The following is a 25,466-nucleotide window of genomic DNA, read 5'->3' as shown; positions in this document are numbered from 1 at the left end:
TGGCGGTGATCACCTCAGAGCTACGATGCACTAGGGCACCGGTTATGATCTCAGCGATACGGGAAAGTCAGGGAGCAACACCCGGGCATTCAGCAAGGGACCAAAGAAGCAGAGAGAAGCCTCCTCCTCAGTACGCCCAACCTCCCAAGGCAAGATTATAGGCAGCGGCTGCGAGCAGTCAGGACCTTCGCGGTCTCCCCGGGCCTCGTCTGGTGCTGTAGGTGGCAGAGGGCCGGATACATCAGGGGAGTCCGCCGCTATCTGCCCAGTTCACTTCTATACTCCCCACACGCAGGCCTTTTGTCACGATCCACCCTGCACTCTACGCAGTCCTGCAACACAGTTCAATGACATTTGGGGCTCGAGCCGCAGCTCACGCCAAGGTATGCAGCCGCTTCCACCAGCCTCCGCCTCCCATGCAGATTACCTCTCTCCTATCTATGGAGCGCAATGAAGGGGCCACAGCTCAGCAGGGACACAGTAAGTCTCCTCCCTTAAGACCTCAAGTTTTCTTTTTCCAGGCAACCTCCCAGCCTTCCGCCACTACACCGGAGCTCAGGGCTGAAGCTCACGTCTGTCCGAGGGGAGGTCGGACACGTGCAAGCGTGCAGGCCCAAAACTGCAGCGCTCGTATCCCAAGGGCAGATATCCACTCACTGCCTCTAGTATTCAAGCCCGATGTCCCTCTATGGCATAATCACTATTAGCAGGCCAGCCAGATCTCCACCACCAGTCGCCTTGGAAGGGCCTCTTGCGGAGTGTCCAGCTGTACAGGTCAGTGCAGCCTTCCCAGTGGCAAGCGCCGCTTCGATTGTCTCTGCCGGTCCAAAATTATGTCGGTAGCATATGGGGAGGAGTAGTGGCAGGAGCGGAGTCCCTCGCCGATGCCCCCCTATCGACTAGCAAGGGGGATCAGGTGCACGGCCTGCGCAGCGCAGCTCTGGCAGTGTTTCGCGCCCAGCGAGGCCTAGGGCCCCCGGTGAAGCCGCGGCCTCACCTAGTATCTGCAGCCGGGCACCAGCAGCGCCTCTTCCAGAGGTCAGTCACGCTGGGGATGTCGTCGCTCCTCCCGGCCGCAGGCAGTCACCGATTCAGCCCAAACTCGAGGGACATGTATCGGAGGTCCTGATGCACAGATGAGCTCAAGCACAGCTCACAGAAATGCCATTAAAAGGATAGTTGTCCGGATTTCGTTCGCCGGGCGGTGGGAGCCTCACGCGAAGGCAGCCATTCACCAGTGCGCCACCTAGCGCCCCCAATGTATATGGGTTATACATATTTAGATATAATTTGGCTATATACAATTGTGCATAATATGTATTATATTTTTTCACATTTTACTGTGAGTTGCAGTTTGTTTCTCTCTTCACCTTTGATTTAATCTATGGCTGTATGTCATACCTTGTATGTATATGTCTGTGTATATATAAGTATTATGGGTATGGATCTATATATGTTCGTTGAGCACAGGCTATAGAGATTTGGGCATTTTTTTCTAATTAATTATGGCAGATTCATATCTGTATAATTGCAGTCTTTCCTCTACTCAATCAATCAATCAGGGAATTGTAAGCGTGCTACTCACCTGTGAGGGCCTCAAGGCGCTTGATGGGGGGGGAGGGGAGGCAGTTCTGTTCAGTCAAAGAGCCAGGTTTTGAGCACCTTACTGAAGATGTTCAAAGAGTGGGCGAGTCTGATGTCGATCGGGAACTCGTTCCAGGTCTTGGTCGCGATGTAGGAGCGAGCACTTCCGCCCATTCTGGCTCTGCGGATGCGCATAGTTTCGGCTAGGGCGAGGTCGTCGGATCAGAGGTTTCTGTTGTATGCGTGGAAGGAAACTCTCTCGTTGAGGTATTGGGGTCCTGTGTTGTGTTGGCATTTGAAGGCGTGAGTAACTTGAAGGTTACTCTCTTCTCGATGGGGAGTCAGTGGAGGCCTCACAGGTGTTGGGTGAAGTGTTCGTGTTGAGGGATGCCCAGGACGAGTCTGGCTGCGGGGTTCTGTATGGTCTGAGGTTTGCGGAGCAGAAACTTGTGGATGTAGTCTAGTCTGCTGGTTATGAGTGCATGGGTGATGGTTTTCCTTGATTCGGGGGGATCCATTTGAAGGTCTTGCGAAGGATACGTCGGGTGTTGAAGCAGGTGGAGCCGACGGTGTTGACTTGTCGGGTCATGGAGAGGGAGGAGTCAAGTATGATGCAGAGTTTCCGGGCGTGGTCAGTGGGGGTGGGTGGACTGCCGACAGCGGTGGGCCACCAGGTTGTATCCCAAGGGATGGGGAGGGTGTGAAGATGAGGATCTCTGTCTTCTCCGAGTTGAGCTTCAGGCAGCTGGTGCTCATCCTGGTTGCAACGTCCTTCATTCCTTCCTGAAAGCTAACCCTGTGGTGATGGGGTCCTTGGTGAGGGAGAGGTTCAGTTGGGTGTCGTCGGAGTAAGAGATTATGTTGAGTCCGTGTTGTCTGACGATGGTGGTGAGGGGGGCCATGTAGATGTTGAAGAGCGTAGGGCTGAGGCATTCCACAGTTGATCTCGGTGGGTTCGGAGAGGAAGGGTGGCAGTCTGATTCTTTGGGTCCTGCCGGTGAGGAAGGAGCAATTCGAAGGAGGTTCCTTGTATGCCGGCGGCGAAGAGTCTGGTGGTGAGAGTGTTGTGGGAGATGGGGTCGAAGGCTACGGAGAGGTCGAGTAGGATCAAGGCCACAGTGTGGCATTGGTAAAGGAGGATGCGGATGTCGTCTGTAGTAAGGCAGTCTCGGTGCTGTGGTTGCTTCAGAATCCGGATTGGGAGGGGTCAAGGATGGAGTTCTCTTCGAAGAATTTCGTTAGCTGGGTCTGTACGTAGTGGGACCCTTGTAGTGGTCAGTTTGTATATATTTGGTTTGTCTTTTGGACCTATGTTGAATGTGTTTATTCACCTGGGCACTAAGTTTGATATGTTCTGGAAGTTCTTTTTTCTGGATTCCTTTGAATGCTTTCTTACTAGTGTAGGAAACTGTAGTTCACAGTTAGTTTTTATCTTTGGCCTTTCTAGTCCATAGGCTCATTCCACCCTTTAGGGGACATGCAATACTGTCCTTCTGTTGCCTGTGTCTTCTGAGACAGTGTTATTCCGCTGCCTTTGGGGCATGGTCTTTTTCTGTGCCTGTAGATTTGTTTGTAATTTCATTGATTCTGGTCCTTGCCAAAGTTTTTATGGAGCCCTTGTTCTTCTTCATTGAATTCTTACATACGTGTGGCTTATTGTTAATTTGGACCTGCTGCTTCTCTCTGAGAACTTTTGTAGGATTCATTCGCAGACCCTCCCCTGGGTATGGTATAGCTATTGGATCTAATTAAAAAGTTAAGGAATCTGCGGCTAGATGTCTCTATCAGATGAACAAGTTTCTTACCTTTGGTAATGCATTATCTGGCACAGTCATAGTGTAGCCGCAGATTGCTTAATGCCATAACCATTCTCCCTGTTATGTGAACAACCTTTAGTGTAAGAGTTATACCCTTTTTCAGCACTAGTTTTTTTACAGCCCAGTGACCAGTGATCACTGTACACATAGTTTTGAGATTCAACAAACCATTTGCCTTACTTCATAGATCTTGACTTGGTATTACGATACCATTCATTTCCATTTTCTAGTTATTGTTTCAAAGATAGATTGATCTTTTTTGGCACACTGTTTCCACAGCCAGTTTCTATAGTGGCTCTGCATTTTGCAGTGGAAGGTTTTCACAGAAGAAGCTTACGTTTGGGCTCGGAGGAGACTTAAAGGTTTCCACTCATGTCAAAACAAGAGTTGACGTCATCACAGAGTCGTATGACACCATCCCCCAGCGTGCAGAGTTACTACTGAAAAAGTTATGGATCCAGTCTGACAACTGGGGAGAATTCCAAAGTTTAGGAATCTGTGGCTAGACTACGTCTCTTCTAGATAATGTATTACCAAAGGTAAGTAACTTGTTTGCCAATGCTTGTTAATTTTCAGACTCTTCCCTATATTTTACACTTCATTTTATTCCATATTTTTCTTCTTCAGCAAGTGATGGAGCTAGTTTTGCAGACAAATTCTCAATGAATCTGCTCTCGATTTCCATCACGCCAGGTAATGACAATTAATTCAATCTTGTTTCTGAGATTTAGTACAGACTCGATCTGACCCTTCTTTGGTTTGACCCCATTTGCTGACATAATGTCCCAAGGAGCATATTTCCAAAAAATAGTTATCTACTCTTTACATCAAACTATGATCTCTAAATTTCTGAAAAAACATCATAGAGTTGTTAATTGTGTTCTTTCCATAAAATACCAAAAGACACTAACACAGCTCTCTTTTAATTTCATTTAATGGATATATGTCTTACACTCTGTCTCTGAGTTAGACCTCTGAATGCATCTTCTCGAAATTTACACACTGCTTCTGTGTTTTGTGTGGGCTAATGCATCGACTCCGGAAATCTGTGTTTGACCTCAATATCACAAGTTTAAATCCTTGGCAGTCCACTCAGGCTTTCATCCTTCCAGCATCAACAAAATTAGACTATTGAGTTGTGTAACAATAAACACCTGTTATTCAGTGCCAAAGTTCTTCAATGGGTGAACGTGTCTAAAATATTAAATTTGATGGGTAACCAGAGGGACCCTGTAGCCGGGGACCGCCTCCACTTGGTGCTACAAAATAAATGGGTGGTGGGGCTCAAAGGTACTACCCTAGTAAAATACTTGGGTAGGGGCGCTTAAAGGCCCTTTCCAGCCCCGGCGATCACTACTCAAGCCCATTATCGCCGTTTTAGCGGCAGTTTGCTGCTGCTAAAGCCGCGATAATTTTAACGCCGTCTTTGTAAATATGCCCCTAACTTTTGGAATGTCGACAATCCCCTCTCCCATTTAAATAGCCACAAAGTATTTGGTGAAGTGCACACTGTGAAGCAGCAGTGTCTGATTGGGATGGATAAAGAATTGCCCATTGTTGAGAACAGAGTTGTCACATTGTACATGGGCTTTTGTAACACCAGTGGCTGTGCTCACGCCCTCTCTTGAGGTTAATTCGAAGAGTTGTGTACTTCTTTTGCTCCTAATGTACACAGTGTTCTGTCGTCTCTGTTTGCTTTCTCCTCTGTCATGTAGAGGACTTTGGGTAAATATGACGGTTTCTGTACAGCAGCAACTTTGAACCCTACCCCCAAACTGCTTACGGTCTGTTACCATAGTATCAGTTCATGGAACACTTAATTGAGCACACAGGTCACAAGTTCAGAACACAATGTTGCTAATCCAAACTGCAAGTGTGCTTGACTTTTACAAATTTTCCATTGGAACCGTTAATCCCAGCCACAGCCTCTGGTAAAGAGATGGTAAAGAGTTCGCCCCGGTATTACACTTCTAGTTATAAACATCATTCTTTTCTTAGTAAAACTTTGAGCACCGTCAGTTATTCCTGTACAAACTAAGGGGTATAATTTTAACGGCTTCCTTGTAAATATGCCCTCAAGTACTGTGTTAATGTAACATGTGAATTGGGCGCGGAAGGGTACAGAGACGTTTTGTAGTCTAGGAGACGGCCACCTTCTCAAGAATTATTTACTAATTTTTTGAGGAGTTCGAGGTAAGTTAAGTCCGGGAACTGTCATACTCAGGATCTTTATTTTAATATGCGGGGTGTGCCTCTGCAGTCTCTGAAGCCTTGTTGGTGCTAGGCAGTGCCTTATTTGTTTTGTATGTTTGTTAGAAGACAAGGGAACCCTAAAGGTGGCCAAGGACCTAGGGTAACAATTTGTTGTATTAAACAGTGGTCCTTATTAGAGCAAAAAAAATAGAGAATTAATATAGAACGCAATTGATTCTATATAGTCTACCCAGCCGGATAGAAAGTTTAATATAAATGAATAAGGTTTCTGTCCGAGGACAGTTGCAATATCCAGTAGTATACTGTCCTGTATCCAGAGCAATAACCCCGCCAACGAGCGCTGTGCAGCAGCAGCTTCCATAAGGTCACCGGCACCCCGCCAGGACCCGCCGTCTTTCTTTATCAGCGCGCTGCCTCCCCAGGGAACGGAACGACTAATTTCCATTTTCAGATCGCCGAGTCTGTTTGCTTCTCATAGTGCTATCTCAGGCTTACAGTAATTGTTGTCCTGATGGTGATCCCAGTTACTCCATGAAAGGGATCGAAACGTCGTCGACCATACAAAACAGCGTACACACGAATAATTGTATCTCAATGTTTTTACGTCTGTGGTTTCATATTAAGCTTGTCGCATTATGTATATTTATGAGCAAGCTTCCCTTCTGTTTCGCCTGACTGTTTTGCATTTTGTTTTGGTTTCCTTTTTTATTTCATGTGTTTAAATTGTCACCCTTTCACCTTGTCACACTGTATATGTATTGCTCTGGATACAGGACTGTATCCTACTGGATATTACAACTGTCCTCGGACAGAAACTTTATTCATTTATATTAAACTGTCTATCCAGCTGGGTAGACTATATAGAATCAATTGCGTTCTATATTCATTCTCTATTTATTTGTTTTGTAATCACACAGACAGTACTTATGGTGTTATAAAGTAATACACTCAAAGAACTCTTGTAGTTGTAAAATTACTCAGGATTTATGTGCCTAAGAGTTACTTACATTTTTTTTGTAGGTGCACTGTAATGTTAAATAGTTTTGATTTTAAAATCTTCTCTAAGCAGATCAGTACCACACTAAATAATAGTCAAGTGTTGTCAGAAAAAGAAGACGTATACACTCAGTTATTTTCTTTTTTTAATTAATCTTCATTAAAACAAAAATAAATAAATAGAAACGTAACTTTAATAGAACAGTATAATAAACAAAACGTGAGATGGACTCTGGTGGTAGCAGCGTAGGTAACCTGCAAAACAAAAATGAAATATAAGTATGTGTGCTATGTCGAAGAGGTAAAAAAAGCTAGTTTGAATTAAAGGATCATAGTGAAAATGGAAGGGACGGTAGTGGGTGAAAGTGAGAAGGGGAGGGAGAGTGAAAAGTAGAGAGGCAGGAGGAGATAGAGCGTCGGCTTATTGCACTCAGTTTTTAGTGTTTACTGTTCGTCATTCGTTTGTCTAGGGCGCAGAGATCTGCGAGATAGAGTGTGGTTTAAGAAGTCCTTAAAATTAAATACATGAAGCCAGAGATCGCCGTTGTTTGATAATAGACTCCTATAGTATTACTTATTGGAAAACCGCTTGTATGCACTTGTGCACTCAGAGTGCTGCACCCCAGTCCCTACCCCTCATTGTGATCAATTGTAGGTCTTGCACACTGAGGCTTCACAGCTGACCTGCCACCACTGGTGTGTCCCACGAGTAGGTCTCCACAATAGAACGGTGCCTTGATACTGCCATGGAAGGTGTTAGAATGCTCAGGGCATCATTGCAGGAGAGAGTTCCCGCTCAGCCCCTTTTAGCCAATCAATTAATCTCTGTAAAGAGAGAAGTAATTTAATGGTGGAAACGTTTTCAGGTAAACGAGTGTTTATTTTATGCTTGGTAGAAAATAGGAGTTGAGTGCATCCTTCGTTTTTGAAGTACGATTAATCGTTAGTGATAATCGTGGTTCAAAGAGGATTTGGAATGCACGAGAAAACACAAGGTTAAATTATTATATACCATGCTAATGATAATATACATAGCAATAGAGCGTAAGCTAGAAGCTTAATGTTCGCGTGTAATGCGGAGCCTGTGTGCATGTACACTCAGTAAGCAAGTAACTAAAGTGTCCTAAAAGCTAACATCACGTGTCTGCAGAGCAGCGCTTGTTGCTGGCTGAGGTCTATAGTACGGTCCAGTAGGTCCTTAAAATTAGATCAATGTGAATGAATGAGGTGAGAGATTACATCATTACGGAAGGCAAGATCGTTTTTCCTCACATGCACAATCAGGGTAGTGCACCCCACCCCTCCCGCAGAATCATCCTCAACAGGAGTCTGTAGGGCAGCGCTGCTCGTAGGCTTAGGCCTATCTTATGGTATAGATGGTATTTAAAATGAGACAGAGATGTGACTGAATGAGGTCAAACATTGCAAGTTAACATAACACTTGGCAATATTGCTTATTTGTACGTGTGCAGTGTGCCTGATGCATCCCACCCCTCTTGTAGGTCGCGTAGGAGAGGTGTCTGTAGGGAAGTGCCCGCTGGCTCAGATCTACAGTATGGTCCAGCAGGTCTTTAAAATGATTCCAAGAGGAGATAGAATGAGGGGAGAGATCACGTCATTATGCAGGACAATATTGATTGTTGGCACCGCGTTTAATTGGAGGCCTTGTGCATTTAGGCCTCTCTGCTTACCTTTTGCAAACACTGTATCTAGCAGAGGTTACAACTTGCATTCTGCTTTGGATCTATACTGCAGACAGTGTTAAATTCAGGCTTGATTTATTTATCTGCAGTGTGGACAGAAGGGTTCATAACTTGAAAAGAGAAAGAGAAACTGTGTGAGAGAGAGAAATAAAGACATTGAAAGTGGGAGAGAGAGAAAGTAATAGATGGAGCAGGAGAAGTACTGTTGATACTGGAGAAAATCTTCCCATCTCACCTATTTGCCATCAGTGTGTGTCCTACCGCGTGCCGGGTTATTGTGCACCCTCAAGTTTAGTGATCTGAAAGATAGTATACAATTAGTAATTGCAGAGTACATACAATTGCACACGTATATTTCTGCGTTACGCCTTTGCACACCCAGGCTACTGTATTACATCAACTCCCACTGCAAGGAGGTGTCTATGCGTTCTTTTCCTCCCAGGGTGCCATACCCCATGCACTCCTACTGCATAGCGGTGAGTCTTTATTACTGCACACCCAGACTGTTGCACCCCATCCACTCCCAGGGTCCGGAGGTGAGTGCCCGTTCCTGCACATCCAGACTGTTGCAACCTATCCACTACCACTGCCCGGAGGTGAATGTACATTGCTATGCATTCAAGTTGCTGCACAGTATCCACTCTCCCCGTCCACAAGTGACTTCTCGTTGCTTCAAAAAAAAGCTTCTCTGCTCACCTTGTGCCACCGGCGTGTTTCAAAGAGGGTCCACCACCTGTCCAAGCAACCCTCTTAGGCGTTGTTACGATGGCCATGCATCTTCGCAGATTCCTCAAACGTTGAGCTTTGGAGGTGTTGGGGGGTACCAATTTGTGAAACACAACCTGTTAGATAAAAAGGAAGATTAATTGTGCGTCATTTGTTCATCTAAGGAGAGAGGAAGAGAGTGAGAGAGTGACTCCGAAAAGAATATTCGCAGCTCACCTTTCTGTCACCGGTGTGTCTTCCACCACTTGTTGGGCATAGTGCACCTTGTAGCTCCACATCTAAAAGATAGTAAAAGAAAGATGTTATGATTGGTAATTGCCACTATCTTAATGTGGAGTAAAATAACATCGCCCTTTCACAACTTTCCCTACCCTATTAAAAATACAACCATTTGTACGGTTCCAACTTGTTTAATGGGTTTAGATTTATGAACAATTAGTAGAGTAATAATGTTTTCCATTCGGTTTATAGAAAACAATTGGTGCGCAGTCATGCGCGTGGTTTTAATCATCACACCCGTGTCTGGGCACGATAATTGAAAGCTCATGTACTATTTGAGTCTATTGCATGCCGCTAACACGTAATAGATACCAATAGGCCATGGACGGAGCAATACGTCCGCCTCTGGCCAATTGTGTGTAGTCTTTTAGAATAAGTCGCACGCAAAGGCCAATGGTTTAGCACGGAAGGAAACAGACACGAAATGAAATGAAAAATGAAATTAAACGAGTCTTATCATGCACAACTAAGCCCGGAGGCATCGAGGCACGAGCATGTGCGAATCAAAGGTTAGGTTCATATCCCCTTTTTTTCACATAGAAAATATCTTGTGCTGCGTGAGCAGTACTATGCACTCCAACAAAGGCACAAGCTGTGCTGCACATTGCAATGGAGGCGCGAGTGCTAAATGAATTGAGAAAGGAAAGGTTGTCAAAATAAGATTTTAAATTTAACTGTACATAGTATAAAAAAATAAATACTCATCTACTTCGCTACGCATGTGGGAGCGACGGACATTTGACCGACTATAAAAACTTTCCTGCTATTGGAAACAAAAATACAAATGCAATAAGATAGGGTATGTAGGACTGCGTACGCCTAAATTGCTGCGTCGACTTTTTGTATCTAGTCTGCTGTATCGCATCTACTCCCTCCGGTGCGCACCCAGGCCTCACTGCTCACCTTTTGGCGGACGGAGCACCTTCTACATCATGCAGTCCTGCCACCAAGAAATCTCCCATATGGTGCTGAGTCTTTTTTTTTTTTTTTGGTCCTCATTATCTGCCCTGGTCCATTGTAAGAGTCAGTCAAGAGTGGCTCACTTCCTCAGTGATCTGGTTTGGAGGGCATGATATATACCAGCCTACCGATTAGTGAGGCCCAACTCCCTTCGGCCCTCACTCAGGCACCTTCGGGGTAATAGTTTGCTGCACCGGAGTACCCTTAACCTAGGTAAAGTTTTACAGGTCGGGGTTCTACTCGCAGAGAAAATCAGGAATAACCAAAAGCAGCACAATCATTGGACCAAACGGGAACCCCCCCCCCCCAAAAAAAAATGTAATTGGTCTTAAAACTATGCCCACTTTAAAAGATGCCAGAATGCTCTTTTCTTTGGGTTTCCTGATCTTAATAAATCGAGTTTTGATACCTGCAGTATTGAGGCCTGCCAATCAAAGAAGGAGGGGGAGCTGAATCCTTCCACTTCATAAAGATCTCCCTCCTGGCCAGAAGAATAGAATAAAAGAGCAAACTTTTGTATGGGTTTCTTTTTAAGTTCGGGAACCCGAAATTCTTTAAAAAAATTAAATTGAAGGTTCTACAAGGGCTCGCTAAAACATGGGCCAAGGTTAATGCCATCACAAGGACTGGTTACTTCTCAAGTAGGGCACCCCTATGGGATTCACCCGGGAGCCCTAGCTGGCTCATGCACTGTCTTGCGTTGCCCTTGAGGGAGGCAGGCTTGTCAGTTTGGGGTGATCTATTTGTTGATGGAGTATTATCACCATGGGAAGCTTTAAGTACTACAGTTGGCCCTAATTTTTCCAGATTTAAATACATTCAAATAGCTAGCTGGTCATGCTCCCAGGTCACCCCTAGGTCTAAACATCTACTGGGGGGAGGCACCTTGATAGAATCACAACTTGTCGATAAACCCCCAGATAAAAAGGAAGTATCATTGTGGTATCATCTAATTCTGGAGGAGATGGAGGGTGATTTTCAACTGCCAGAAAAGCTTTGAGCAACGTCTTTTCCAGATTTGGAGGTGGGAAGCCTTTGGCCCACTTCGTTTAAATTGTTATGGGACATTGTCAAGCCAGCTTGGCTTCAAAGAAATCATCTTTTTGTTCTTCATAGGGCCTATTATTCGCCCCAAAGGCTTTCTAAATTTTCGACAGACGTCAAGTCTCCTGTGCAAAGTGTGGGGCGATAGCAGCATCTGATTTACATATGTTCTATGAATGTCCACTTTTAACTTCTTTTTGGCATTCTATCAGTATCTCTCTTACAGCCAGTTTGGGTTACCCGGTTACGTTAAATCCAGCGTTAATTATTTTTGGAGTTACCGAGGGGGTAGTGGGTCCTTCAAAAAGGTGCTGAGTCTTGATATTGCTATGGCAAAGGACATACTCGTGCACCCATCATCATTGCAGGTTCCTCACCCGCTCAGTCCTTCCGGTACCACTAACTCAGTGACCAAAGAGGCCATGCACGTGGTGGTGGGCCCCCCTGTTCGGTAGGTCGGGCCTACATGAGGCGTCCGAACCACCAGACGGGCCATCACAGCGCTTGCGATGGGAGCAACTCTAAAATAGCGTAGAGCACGTGCGCTCGGTCTTTTTTATTGGAAGGGTCATGTGTGTTGTGACGCCTGTGCTAGATGGGTGTGGTGTGGGGGGGGGGACAACACAGGTACATGCATGAGATATTCCCCAGTGTCTGAGATAATATGGTTGCGTCCACTGTGCAGTACACTACGCGTATCAATACTATATCTACACACGGAAACGTTTTTGGTTTGTATAGTGAGTTGTGTATAGCATATCACCGGTAGTCTTGCCATTGTGTAAATTACTGCTGATGTACGAGTTCCCTCCCATATACATAGTTGGTTGCCACATCTCTGAACATTCAGCTAGTGTGCTGTTGAGGGAATATATAATTTTGAGAAGGTCCGTTGTCCTGTTTTGCTCTGCCTCTGAGGTTGTAGATGGGGAGGGATCAGGAGGGGTGATTGTAGTGGTGGTGGCGCTGGGTGTTGTGATTTTCTTTCTGCACATGTCTTGCTTCTTCCTGCACTTTTATTCGTCTTTGTGGACTTCTGTTGCTTCTTTTTGCATTTCTTTTGCTTCTTTCTGTCCGTTTTTCTTCTTTCTTCACATGTCCTACCTCTGTAGGCATAGTTAGAAACTAGCATTTAAAAACCTATGAAATTCACTGAAAAAACCATAGGTTTCAGGTATGTTATGGTTAGAAATTAGCATTTAAAAAACCTTTGAAACTTACTGAAAAAATCATAGGTTTCAGGTATGTTATAGTTAGGAATTATCATTTAAAAAAACTTAGAAATTCACTGAAATAAATAGGTTACAGGGGTGTTATAGTTAGCTGGACATTTCACTCATACAAAACCATTGAAATTTCTCCCTTATAGTTAGTTGCACTAACTGGAACTCGCGCACCCGCAATCCACTGCTGATGATGTCACATATTACATCATTCATGACATGGTCAGTGACATCACTGATGACATCTCAAATGACATCCCTGATGATATCATCCATGTGACAATCAGATACACCTCATCATATACTAGTATAACCTTTCATCACTCACTGTAAAATACACAGTACCATATTTGAATCCATTGACACACCAATACAAGTTTCTAAAAACCCACTCAGTGCTTCCTAGATCTACACACACATTTAATCACTTACCTATAGATTCACTCATACATGCTGTCAAGGATCAATAGAACACTATCAAATATACTTATACACCTATATCGACATTACACACCAGGACACATCCTATTCACTTATGCAGTCATCCTACTCATTTATGCAAACAATGGATCATACTTACATTTACTCAGCTACACACTTATACAAACACCACTTGATTTATTCATATAGATAGTAACTCATACTTAGTGTCTTATAAAATTACTATTACAAGTATACAGTTATCCATACAGTCACTCATACAATCACTGAGTCTCACGTATACCTTTTTATATACAACAAATGTAACATACACTGCCTTTTATTTTTCTAGTTTGTTGGACATGTACCATTGAGAGAAATATTTGCTCATCACCACACCCATAAAAACATTCACTCACCCAAACAACTGTTATAACAGGGGAACAGCCTTTACGACGCGGCTGTTACACCGCCGTGCCGTTACAATGCGGTCTTTTCAATGCAAGTCTTTACCACGACTTGCGCTGGAGGGCGCTGCAGGACTAGGAATTTTTTAATTTACTATCCAACACCTTCCCTACTGTACGTAGGCTGGTGTTGGAATAGTAAATTAAAAAATTCCTAAGTCCGCACCCCCTCCAACGCAAGTCGTAGTAACGACTTGCGTTGAAAAAAACGCGTTGTAATGGCACGCGGTGTAAAAGTACGCGTCTTAAAGCCGTACATCCGTTATAACATGTAGTCTTAACCTCATATACCTACTGAATCAACTATTCACAAATCTTTGGGCAGTCACACCCCCCCCCCCACCGAACGATACACACATTTGCTCTCGCACACAAATACTCAGTTAACTAAGTAATAACTAATATAGATTTTCACGTAGCTAGTAACCAACTGGTGCAGCAGTTTACAGAAAAACTGACAAAGTAATACATATATTCACACAGTTTAGTCACTATCCAAAATATTTAGTGAGGCACTATAAATTAGTCAAGTAAACAGTCAATCACACTGCTACTAAATCCTCCATCTAGATATTTATATATCCACTCATTCTTCAATGCTGATTGCTATATATAAGACATATTTAAATAACAAACCAAACCACATTCACTGGATGATGTAATCAGTGATGTCATCAGTGATATCATTTGAGATGTCATTAGTGATGTTACTGATCATGCCATGAATGATGTAATATTTGACATCATCAGCAGTGGATTGCGGGCACGCGAGTTACACAAAAATCTTTTTTGTGGGAAGGAGTGCGGGGTTCGATGTTACACTTCACCATGGCTCCACACCATATAGACACTTTACCTGTGTATAACGTCTTGACGTGGTATCTCTGGAGTATGGCCACCCCTAGGCGACCATTAGATATATTATTACCTGAGACGTAGACAGATACACATTGCATATCTGCGAGAAATACATATAACTGCAGCAGAACTTGCAAAACTAAATAGGAGGTAGAGAGGTCAGATTCTGGGCACCTTCTACTCTGCATTGGGGGTGGGGGGAATTTGGATGGCACCTGTGGTGCTGTTGGTGATAAACCATACAAAAGTGTGCCTAGGTAAGTGTTACGTAATGGTTGCCCATTGGTGAAGGAGGATAAACAGTTTACTCATAACAATCACACCCACACGTTACAAGACCATAGTAACTGTAATGCCTCAGGTGTCATTTATGCCATAACATGCCCTTGCGACTTCATGTACATTGGGCAGACCACCCAGAAGGTTAAATCTCGAATTATTCAACATTGTAGCCACATACGCTGCCAGGTGCAGGGCGCGCCACTGGTGGAACACTTCACGACATTTGGACACACACCAGAAAGCCTCCAATGGTGGGTAATAGAAAAAGTGAAACCCAATCCTAGAGGAGGAGATTTTTCCAATATCTTAAACCTACAAGAGTGTAGGTGGATCCACCTCATCGACACAATAGCTAGGGACCTGAACGAGTATGAGGAGATAAACAAACAAGTGTAATTCCCCAACAATGGGTGAGATACAGCTATTAGTTCCTCACTCAGGACCCATTGGGCACTGTCCTACCATGGTCATACATATTAGGTCTGCTTACTAATACTGATGCATGTGTACAGCTTTTAGCACATGTTGCCTTATTGACATTGACCATTTGTGTGTACATGTGTAGGCACTCACAGTCCATGACTGTAGTCCTAGCTAAGACACTTTATGTAATCTGAAGGCAGGGTACCCCATCCCGGTATGATGTGATGTAAATATTCCTGTTTTTATGACCGAACACATTGTCATAATGTTTTGGTATACCCTAGTTTGTATTGACCTTGTACATTTTTCCCTTGACCGTGTCACTTATATTAAGTATGGTGCATTAATGATTTTCCTTGTAAATATGGATATCGATTTGAGTGTCTGTTGTGTATCAATTTATGGCACTCATGAAATTGTATTGACCTTGTACACATTTTGTAATTCCCTTTATAAAAACATTTTGTTTGTGTTGTATGTCGCACACTCACCATGTAAATAATTCATTGAGTGTTACATTCCTTGTCATTTATGCCCTTGATAACTGTACCAGCCCCCGAGACGCCTTTTACGTTAGATAGAGTCTTTTCTTCATCTCTAGCGGGACGACCATAACCGGCTTGTTTTGCCCGCCCTGCGTGCACGTCACGCAAATACTGTGACGACTTCGAGCCCTCGCAAATAACCTCCGCATCTCACCTACCAATCCCTTTACAATCCATACGCTGGAGGAGAGAAACATTGAAGACAAATTGGCTTGCGGTCCGTTTGTCTAGATACTATGTGCCCAAGTATCTGGCTCGCTTTCTGAACCCCTTTCCCCTCCATTTTGTTTTGCAAATCTCTAGTGTACCTTATTGAACTTCGCATTGAATGCCTGAAAATTATTACCTGATCGCTCTCCATTACGTGCAGCATGGGTGAGTAGATCGCCTCATTGGCCTCCTGTATACCCTCACTTATGAAGTATATGCCATTATTGGTACTGATTGGCGCTTCACTTCACAGATGAGGACCGATCCCGGGATTAGAGGAACGCCTTCCCCCGTCCCGCAACCTCTTGCGGGTAAGCCTCTACTAGTCCGAATTGTGACTTAGGACCGCTCCGGTGGTCATGCTGTTTTTAATCATTTTATCTTGTGCTCAACCCTTATGCCCCCCCCTTTTTTCAATTAGGTGTACCAATTGGACACCAACCTTGTTTGCCCACCCCTGCCCTGAAGAAGACCCAAATAGCCCTCTATGCCGCAAATCAGGTCGAAACATGGATGCCCACACAACTGCCATTAACGTAGACATCGCTTTAAAAGCAGCTCCGCCGGCCTCACTGCGTTAAGAGGTTTACCACAGCTTTAAGTGGACCTGCGCCACGTGGCACTTTTACTCAGGTCTCTCTTGTTGGTACTTCTGGCTCGCTCTCCTTGTTTCATTACAAGCACGCGCAGAGTCCCCTAGTGCACCAGTGTTACACGCTGTTATTGCGCCAGTCAGTGAGCGCCTTGTTGTCAGATGTGCATCTCTGAGTGCGTTTTTGTGGGGTACAAAATATGTTATCTAAATGGAACTGACTACTCTTCACATTCCCTAGAGGTCTCTTCCTACAGCCCACTTGTCTTCCTCATGCCTCCAGGAACTTTCTTCAACAGAGAGATTTTATCCCTCCTGGTTAGGCCTATGCAGAACCTGGACATTGAAATCACCTACATTTTGATCAGAGACTGAATATGCTAATATGTTGTGTTGAAACTCTGGATTGGAAATCAATCAATTTCACCGTTCTCAAGAAGCGCTGCCTTTGATGTCGACGGGTTTAGAGGAGACCCAAACATATACAATTTAAAAAGAAAGGAAAATGTGTGAACGAAACCAAGATGTTTTGCCTAAAACTCTACCACGCAAAGGGCTGGCAAATAAGAAGATCCCCTTGGACAACCCTTCCGAACTCCCCCAATGCGCTGGTATCTTATACTTCTATCAGGAAGGGCCAGGCTGACACTCTCATTTTCTCGGTTGGTTGCAGAGTAAGCGGGTCCCTTGAAAGCTGTATGGGTTACTATCACCCAACTGTGCTCTTGTTACCCCATTTTGAATGCGGTGTTAATTGATTTAAGATTACAGTCCGGCACTGCTATCAGAGATGGATTCAAAATTGCCTGTAAAAAAAAAACTCAGCTTCGGTCAAAGGTAATATGATTAAAAAAGCAAACTAGAGATTCCCTGTATCCACCAGATATGCAAATCTTTGCAAAACATTTTAAGTTGTTTAAATGTTTAAATTGCATTCATAATTTGCTTACTACCTCAGGGGAGGCATCAAAGCGCTTTATGGTGAGTAACACGCTACCCAGGAGCCCAAAGTTAGTGGTCAGTCCATTAGTTGGTTTTTCATACTTATTCCATGCATTCACACCAGTTTCTTTGCGGCCCATTATTGACACATGTGATTATTAGAGAGGGATATGTAAGATGTAATTGATAAGATAGTTATGGTTTCCCAAAAGTGCTTAAGACGGATAGGCATGAGATTTAGAGTAACTTGTATACAGAAGAGGTAGGAAGAAGGGACACAGTGGCAAACTTAAACAAGCATTTGCAATGCAATAGGTCTTGCATTATTAAAGTTGGAGCTATTGGCATTGCTAAATAATGCAACACCAATAGCTCAAACTTGAATAATGCGAGACCTATTGCTTTGCAAATGCTTGTTGATTCATACTTGTTTAAACCAAGGTCTGAACCATTGTTTTTCTATATCAATCTGCCTCCCAGGTCCAAGACTTGAATTGGGTCACCTCATTTTTCATAATGCCCAGACATACATGTGCACATTTGTCGAACATCATGTGTGAATAGGGTCGTTTATGTAAATTTAAATACATGACAGAAACATACTCTTCCCATAGACTGTTTATACAGTATCATGAATCATTGCCTCAATAGCCTGCAATCACGAGAACAAATAAAGCTTCTGCAAAAGCAAAGCCTTTTAAAAAAAAAAATTGCATGGCACCGGTTCCCGGGGCAACGCATTGATGCCACGGCGTCTGTGGGTCACGTTGATGTAACGAGGCCATGTCCAGTTTCTCTCGTGACGGGAACCAAGAACACGATGAAGGGCAGTCTGGTCCAACTCCTAGCTACCTACACGGCGGAATGGGGGAATCCTCAGAGTAGAACACCCACCTTGACGAAGTAAGGAGTAAGGGGAGGGGGCCAGGACAAATAGACGGATGTCTGGGTACAAGAGATATTTTCACGCTGCCAGCTATTTCATGCATAAACAATACCGAAATAGCGGGCGATGGGTCTTTACTCACATGTGATGTTTTATTAAGCAACAACACCAGCATCAGAGGCTATGTTGCGATAAGACGAACACTTACAGTCTTTGACTACAGAGGTATGATTATAAGCATGCCGATCGAAATTCCAACATGTTCCTGCCCGGTTCAAAGTACTGACGGAGTCTCGACATACAACTTGAGCGACATTCAGTTAAAGGGTCTAATTGACCATCACAATATTATTTGCTACTTCCTAATCTAATCAAATCAAATATAACATTATTTGATTGTTTAAAAAGCAATCATAAAAGTGTACATAAAAAACATTCAATTTTAAAAAAGGATCATTAATTCATTATATAATAACAATGGCGTACAGGAACAGTAATGTGCAAAGATAAGATGCTTCAACGTCCATCATATTTCACACAGTGCAGCATAAAAGCATACTCTTTCTAGTACGCATCACATTTCTCAGATATAAAGTCATTGTCGCAACACATAGATGGTTGTCCAAATATTGGAGGCTAAGCATAGCTGCACGGCATTGCCGATTGCCCATCTCACTCAGTAAAGGCAATAAAATATTATGTCTGATTAAACCATAAAATTTACAGAAAAGGACTACATGTAATGTACTCTGAGGGGATAAATTATCACATGGACAGGGAGGTAATTCGTGCAACCAGTTATTTACTGTCGGATAGCTAACAAGTCTGTGGAAAATTCCAAATCTAAAGCGGGACAAAAGAAATCTATTATAGTTATTTGGCACATACATCAAATAGGGTTGAATATTAAAAGTTGATAAAATCGTTTGGTGATGCAGGACAGGGGGTTTAAAAACCTCAGATGTAACTCTTAAAGAATCCAAAACAGCCAAACCCTCCCTCTTAAGTTCTTTGCGTGAGATGGCTGAAAAGGTAAGCGGATTTTGGAAATACGCTGATTTTCCCATATCTGTTAAGAATTTTCGTACATAGCTCAGCCATGGTATCCTCATAGCTCCCTCTAGTTTTAAGATATCTGTCAAAATATCCCTATTAAGCTTACTTTCGTCCTCTGTCCATAGCCTGTGCCATTTCATTTCATTTCATAAGAGCACAGGCTCCATCTTAATTAGCTCAGATATAAAAGCAAGACCCAATTCTGCATGGCAGTTATAATTCGGGGTGCTCTTGGGAACTGCAAGAATAAACTTTAGGAAGGAGTTTTCCACCACCTGGATAGGTGTAGGGTCAGCAAAGCCCCATACTCCACTACCATAGATTGCACCAGACAGACATTTAGCTTGGTAGATCTTAATTAGCTCCACTGGGGGTCTGGTGCCCAATTTCTTTGAGAAACTCTTAAGGGCCGCAGTTGAGCGAACCAACGCAAGTTTTTTCGCCATCACTGCCTGCGACCAAGAGTCACTCTGAGTGAACAGTATACCCAGGTATAAAAATGTCTTGGTTGATTGAAGCTTCTGGCCTGCAATAAAAATGGCTTTCTTAGGTTTATAGCACTTGCCGCAGTGCATGGTAAAAGTTTTAGATGTATTAACCCTCAAACCCAACTCCTTCATGAAGAGGAAAAAACTATCCACCACACGTTGGAGTCCCACATTAGTATGTGACATTAGCACAGCATCGTCAGCGTACAAAAGTGCAGGGATTGGCCGGCCGGCAACATATGGGGGATCTAAAATATTACCACAGAGATCTCTTTCCAATCCCTTAATGTATACATTAAAAAGGAAGGGGGCCAGGACACAGCCCTGCCTTACCGCGCTCCTGATTGGAATTTTATCAGTAAGTTCCCCCTTCAAGCCATAGCGAACGCGGGCTGATGCGTTGCTGTAAAAACGTTTAAGATAATAAATAATATTGTCGTCAACCCCAAGTTGTCCCAATATTATCCACAGTTTGGAGTGAATCACACAATCAAATGCGGCCGAGAAGTCAACAAAGGCCAGGAAGAAATTCCCTTTTTTGGCCCTTGTATACTTCCCGACCAGCATTAAAAGGTTTATACCCTGTTCAACTGTACCCAGCCCAGAGCGAAAACCATACTGTAAGTCAGATAGGATTGAGTTTTCACTGACCCAAACCAGGAGCAGATCCAAAACTATCCGACCCGCTATTTTTGTAAAAGAATCTAAAAGAGAGATGGGTCTATAACAACCTGGGTCGTGCCTATCCCCTTTTTTTTTATAAATGGGCACTATTACAGACTCTACCCAGGTAGGCAAAAATTCCGAAATACAGCTAGCATTAAGCACCTGAACAAGGAGGCCACATCGTTAAGGCTACCACAGGCCGGGGGTAGCCTTAACGATGTCTATGGGGACACCGTCCGGACCAGGGGCCTTTCCACCCTGGCTTATCTGCAGTGCTTTTTCTACTTCCTCCAGAGTGGACGACAAATTCCTTGATGCAGAGTTTTACAGTAACAATGGTTTGAGAACTTGGCCCTCCGTGGCCCTCGTATACTTTAGAGAAGTGCCTACACTAGTCTGATTCGGGAATGGCCATTTCCAGCCTCGGGCCAACCTCTTCCCTAAGAAAGGGAGTTCTAATAATCTTCCAAAAAACTGCACTATCATTCCTGGAGGAGGCTAGATGCAGGGCTTCCCAAGCTTTTTTTTCAGAGAATTCTTTCTATCTCTTAAGGCTATTTTGTACTCTTTCCTGAGTCTGCTGACTTCCTCGACACATCTAGGTTTGTTATGTAATTCCTTTTTTAGAAGTGCATAAGCTCTAGTACAACTAGAGTCCAACCAACCTCCTTTTTGTTTACTGTTTTTAATCTGTCTTGTAAGGGAGGTCCTAATTTCATTAGAGATAGTCAGGAAGAAGGCAAGAAGCATCTCGGGAGTAGAATCTTTCCCTAAGCAAGTTGCTAACTCAGATTTACATTTGCCAACCACTAGTTCAAGTATTACCGGCTGATCCACCATAGCCCATTTCAATGAGTAACCATTTGTACTACCAATAGAAAGTTCTTTGTCTACACTATCCATTATTTTAATGTTCTTTAAAATGGGCGATTTTGGGAATAAGATGGCCACACAGAGCGGGAAATGGTCACTCAGTGCAACATAGGAAACCTTGTAGGAATACATTTTTTTATCATACTTGTTTGATACTATAGCGTAATCGATAGTGGATGCACAACCCCTTCCATGGAAGGTAGGATGTGGGGAAGATCGGATAGTGCAGACTTCATTAGCAAATCCCAAATCAAACTAGGCAAGTAAGTTGTTAAACTGATCCCCCTGAGAAGAGTGATTAAAGTGCATATGGGACAAGGCATCATCCCGGAACATTCCACACCTATCGTCCTCTGACATGCTACACAGAGTACAATTAAAATCCCCAAAGAAAAGGATCATCAAATCATGTCTAAACATTTTATTATGCAAAGTCAGTGTTTTGGCCAATTTACGTAAAACGCTGGATACTTCACCAATGGGTATATTATTATAAAAGTTCAGAAGAGCTATCGGGGCATCGCGAGCAAGAACCAATATCAGAAGTTGGAAATAAATATCTGCAACAAGCTCTGTTACTCTTGTTATTTTCAATTTATTTGACAGATGTATACTCAGTCCACCCTTAGCTCTTCCATGGAGAGCATTGACAGCTGGAGTATGGAAGGTCCGAAAACCGTTTAAATGGACCGGATCCCGACTCCATGTTTCTTGGAGATAGAGCACATCTTGGGTCTCGATAAAATCCCCCCACACTGGGTTCAAAAGTTTAGATCTAATGCCAGCAACATTCCACGAAGAAAATTTACATATCGTCGGGACCAGCGAAGAGGTAACTGGGGCAGCTATTGAAGGAGTAACCCTGAACTCCCCTTCAGCCTCTAATCCTTCGTCTATAACCTCTTGACTTCCTATAAGATCCACACACTCTACCATATTGATGTTTTTATTGGGGTCTTTCCCCCCCATCTATCATTGCCCTTTCCTCATTGCTAACAGCATAGATAGTGTCAGTTTTAGCAACTAAAAGACTTCCTAATCATTTGCCTCCTTGTTTTTTATCTGTCTCCCCCAGTGTGTGACTGCAGGGGGGCTCTCCCACGTTCTCGCCAGTTTTAGCATATTTCATGAGGAACTCGGTGAGTTGAGCTTTCTGCCTCATAGTGTGAATGAGTAGAGCTGAAATAAGATGGGAACTTGTCCTGCAATGTATAACTACCTGCGTATACTTTAAGGTAAATTCACCTAGAGAATGGATGACATGTCCGAGTATGGCTATGTATATAGTGTGAAGGACCGACCATGGCTAGACACAAAGTACATGGTGGTGCAAGCGAACTATAAATCAGTACTGTGTGAAAAAGAGTTAGATTTCATGCACAAATAACTATATTTTCTACTTGTATTATCCTCTACAGAACAACAAGAGTGGGTTACGTAGGGTTACCGTCCTGTTGGGAACAACAGGTTCCTAGGGGTACTATATCCTGGTATTGAGGGAGGAAACAGTATTGGGATCAGAACGGTCCTGAAGAATGCTGGTGTGACCCAACACTGCGGGCACCACGAACACGGCAGAAACATGTTGACGATTTGGCAGTAAGGAGGGGTGTAGGAATTCTTAATTCTTTCCTGTCACCACCATCCTTCAAGTTTTTAGCTCTGCCCGGTGGGTCCGGAAATAAATTGTTTGAGCAGTAACACCTCCGAGCTAGCTTTAACCTTCACTGCACTTTTCTTTTGGTGATCTCATTATATTTTGACATGAAATATTTGTATATCTTACATGTTTGCATTGTCTTCCCCTCCCTTTTGCTCCACCCTAGGCGTTGGTCTGCGCAGGGGTGTACTGAAGCAAGCACAATGATGAAGCATGTCACAACCTTGTGAGTCAGGGCAGTATTTTCACACCTAGCATGTGCCACCACCTAGATCATTACTCTCTACTCCTCTTTGTGTATATTTGGCTGTGGTCAGGAAGGGTGGAGTAGAGTAGTCAGCTTCTCCCCTCTTCTGTATGTGTGAGAAATTGGGGCAGTACCTGCCATACAAGTGTCCCATCTTCATTTGATCTTGGGATGCTGCAACTCCCGAAGATGAGAGCTGCTGCAGAATAGCAGCTGCAGGAACTGGACCCCTGCATGCATCTGTCCTGTACTGCTTTGGGCTCAAACTAAAGCACACGTGCAACCACAGGGCTTGAGGAATGTGAGAGAGCAAGAGATTAGCTGAAAACTATGGTCTGCAGAACCAACTTAAGACTTTGACTAAGTAACTACTGTGAGGTGCACATAAACTGAACTGTTGAGCTCATCTACTCCTTGGGGGTGATTTGAGTATACTACTTTTGCGCCTGATCACTGACTTGCCATCATTATACAAGAATGATCATAGATGCTGGGGAACGCAGTGGAGGGAGAGTACCTGCAGAGAGATGGCAAGCAGGATTACATCCATGTGTCTGATTCCCCTATTTGCGCTGTGTAGTATTATGTTATGCGCTGCGTTTAAAGTACTTTCTTTTAAATCAAAAGGTAAGCACTGGTCTAGACAGTATGTTATTGTGCTGTTTGACTGTTTAGTTCCGAGCTCTTGTCCCCCACACCATGAGAGCTTTTTGACTGCTTGCCCTTGTTTCCCTGACAGTGTGCAAAGTGTGTACCTAGCCCAGATTGCAGAGCCATAGTAGGATGGGCCGTAGGATACCAATTGCAAACAACCTCAACTACCAGGGCCCATGAACTTCTTTCTCCTCTGTGTCTCCATCACCCCATAAAGGGGTCTGACAGCAATAACTTGTGTTAAACAAAACAAACTTTTTTAAGCCTCACTCTAAGGCAGGGTTCTTCAAACTGAGGGAAGGGCCCCCGTAGGGGGGCCTCAAGTGCTCCCAAGGGGGGCGCCAAGCTGTCGCCAAAAAGAACCATAATGTTAGTAGCAGTGCTTTGTTTTCCACAGAAAAAATGATCAGCAGTAAGCTGCTCTGTAATGGGCCGTCACAAACATCTTTTGACATTTTTATCTTGGCTGAGAAAAGGTGTCAAAAGGGAAGGGACTCCAAATATTCTTCAAAACCCCCACCCCCATTTCTAATAATCACACTGTGGATATGTTCACACATAGTAAGGCCTGTTTGACCAGAATAGTTTGTTTGGCTATCATGTATTTGATTGCATTTTTTAATAAGTCTAGACATATTTAAACATTTCCAGTATAATAGAATAATTGTGAATATTTCTGAGGGGGGAGGGGGCCAGTGATTCTTTTTTTCTTCTGGGGGGGTGGAAGAGGGAGAGGGGCACAGGATTAAAACGTTTGTAGACCACTGCTCTAAGGCCTATTGCACATTAGTGCTAAGTATACTCAGATGCAGGGAACATGTTAATATATGTAAAGTTCTGTTCCATTTATTAATATCATCATAAACATACCTACACATATGCATATGCATACATTTTAACACCACTGCACTCTTGGTAATCAGTAAATGCTATGGAAAAGAAGGCACATTATAAAAGAATTACATAAATACATGCCAGAGCCCCATTTGCACCCTGGAACAATTTTGCATGTGATGTCAGAAGTTTTCATTTTAAGTAGGTATTGTAGAAATCCTCCCTGAATACTTACTAAGCAATAGCTGTGCCCAGGAAAACTTGAATGAGTGCAGCATGTTTCAGAAAACTAGATACGTGTTGTAGATGCCCTACACAAGAGCATAACAGTGCCCCAAAATGCTTTTGGGGCGGATACACTTCTTTAGGAGACGAATTTATGAACTGGTCTGTTGATCAAAAAAAGGATTATTGATGCAGCATCCCATAATTTGTTGTGCGACAGACACCACTAAAGATATTTCTAGGGCTGTGCTTGAAAAGAACCTGTTCATTTGTAAATTATTTCTTGCCCAGTATTATAGTTTTTTGTGAATTTCTTTTCTAGACTCAAGACCAGGAAGTGCAGGAGGGAGGCCCTTTTCCAGCCGAAGACCCAACACTGCCCAGACCATATTAACTTCTAGACCATGGACTGCTGAAAGGCCTTTATCATTAAGTAGACCTGGCAGTGCCCTCCTTCTATCTGGTAGAAGCTTCAGTCCAGAATCTACAAGCTCTAATGATATGTTGGAAGAGGACGAGGCCAGCGATTTGACACATGGTAATGACTCAGTTGGTAAAATATTTTATTATAGTGTGTATCCCCCTTACATTA

The 25,466-nt window shown here is 43.5% G+C and overlaps 1 protein-coding gene across 1 annotated transcript in view; it reads left to right on the top strand.

The window, feature by feature from the left end:
- Positions 1-25,466, top strand: part of LOC147658885 (leucine-rich repeat-containing protein 56-like) — a 193,156-nt gene that overhangs the window by 47,201 nt on the left and 120,489 nt on the right. The window contains exon 3 of the mRNA XM_086952057.1: positions 25,197-25,412. Within this exon, the coding sequence (XP_086808183.1) occupies positions 25,197-25,412 (216 nt within the window). The remainder of the gene's footprint in view (positions 1-25,196; positions 25,413-25,466) is intronic.

The sequence above is a fragment of the Lissotriton vulgaris genome, unplaced genomic scaffold, assembly GCF_964263255.1.
Source record: "Lissotriton vulgaris unplaced genomic scaffold, aLisVul1.2 SCAFFOLD_2315, whole genome shotgun sequence".
Classification (NCBI taxonomy): Eukaryota; Metazoa; Chordata; class Amphibia; order Caudata; family Salamandridae; genus Lissotriton; species Lissotriton vulgaris.
Note: the sequence above shows the minus strand (reverse complement) of the source record. Positions and strands in the feature narration are given on the sequence as shown.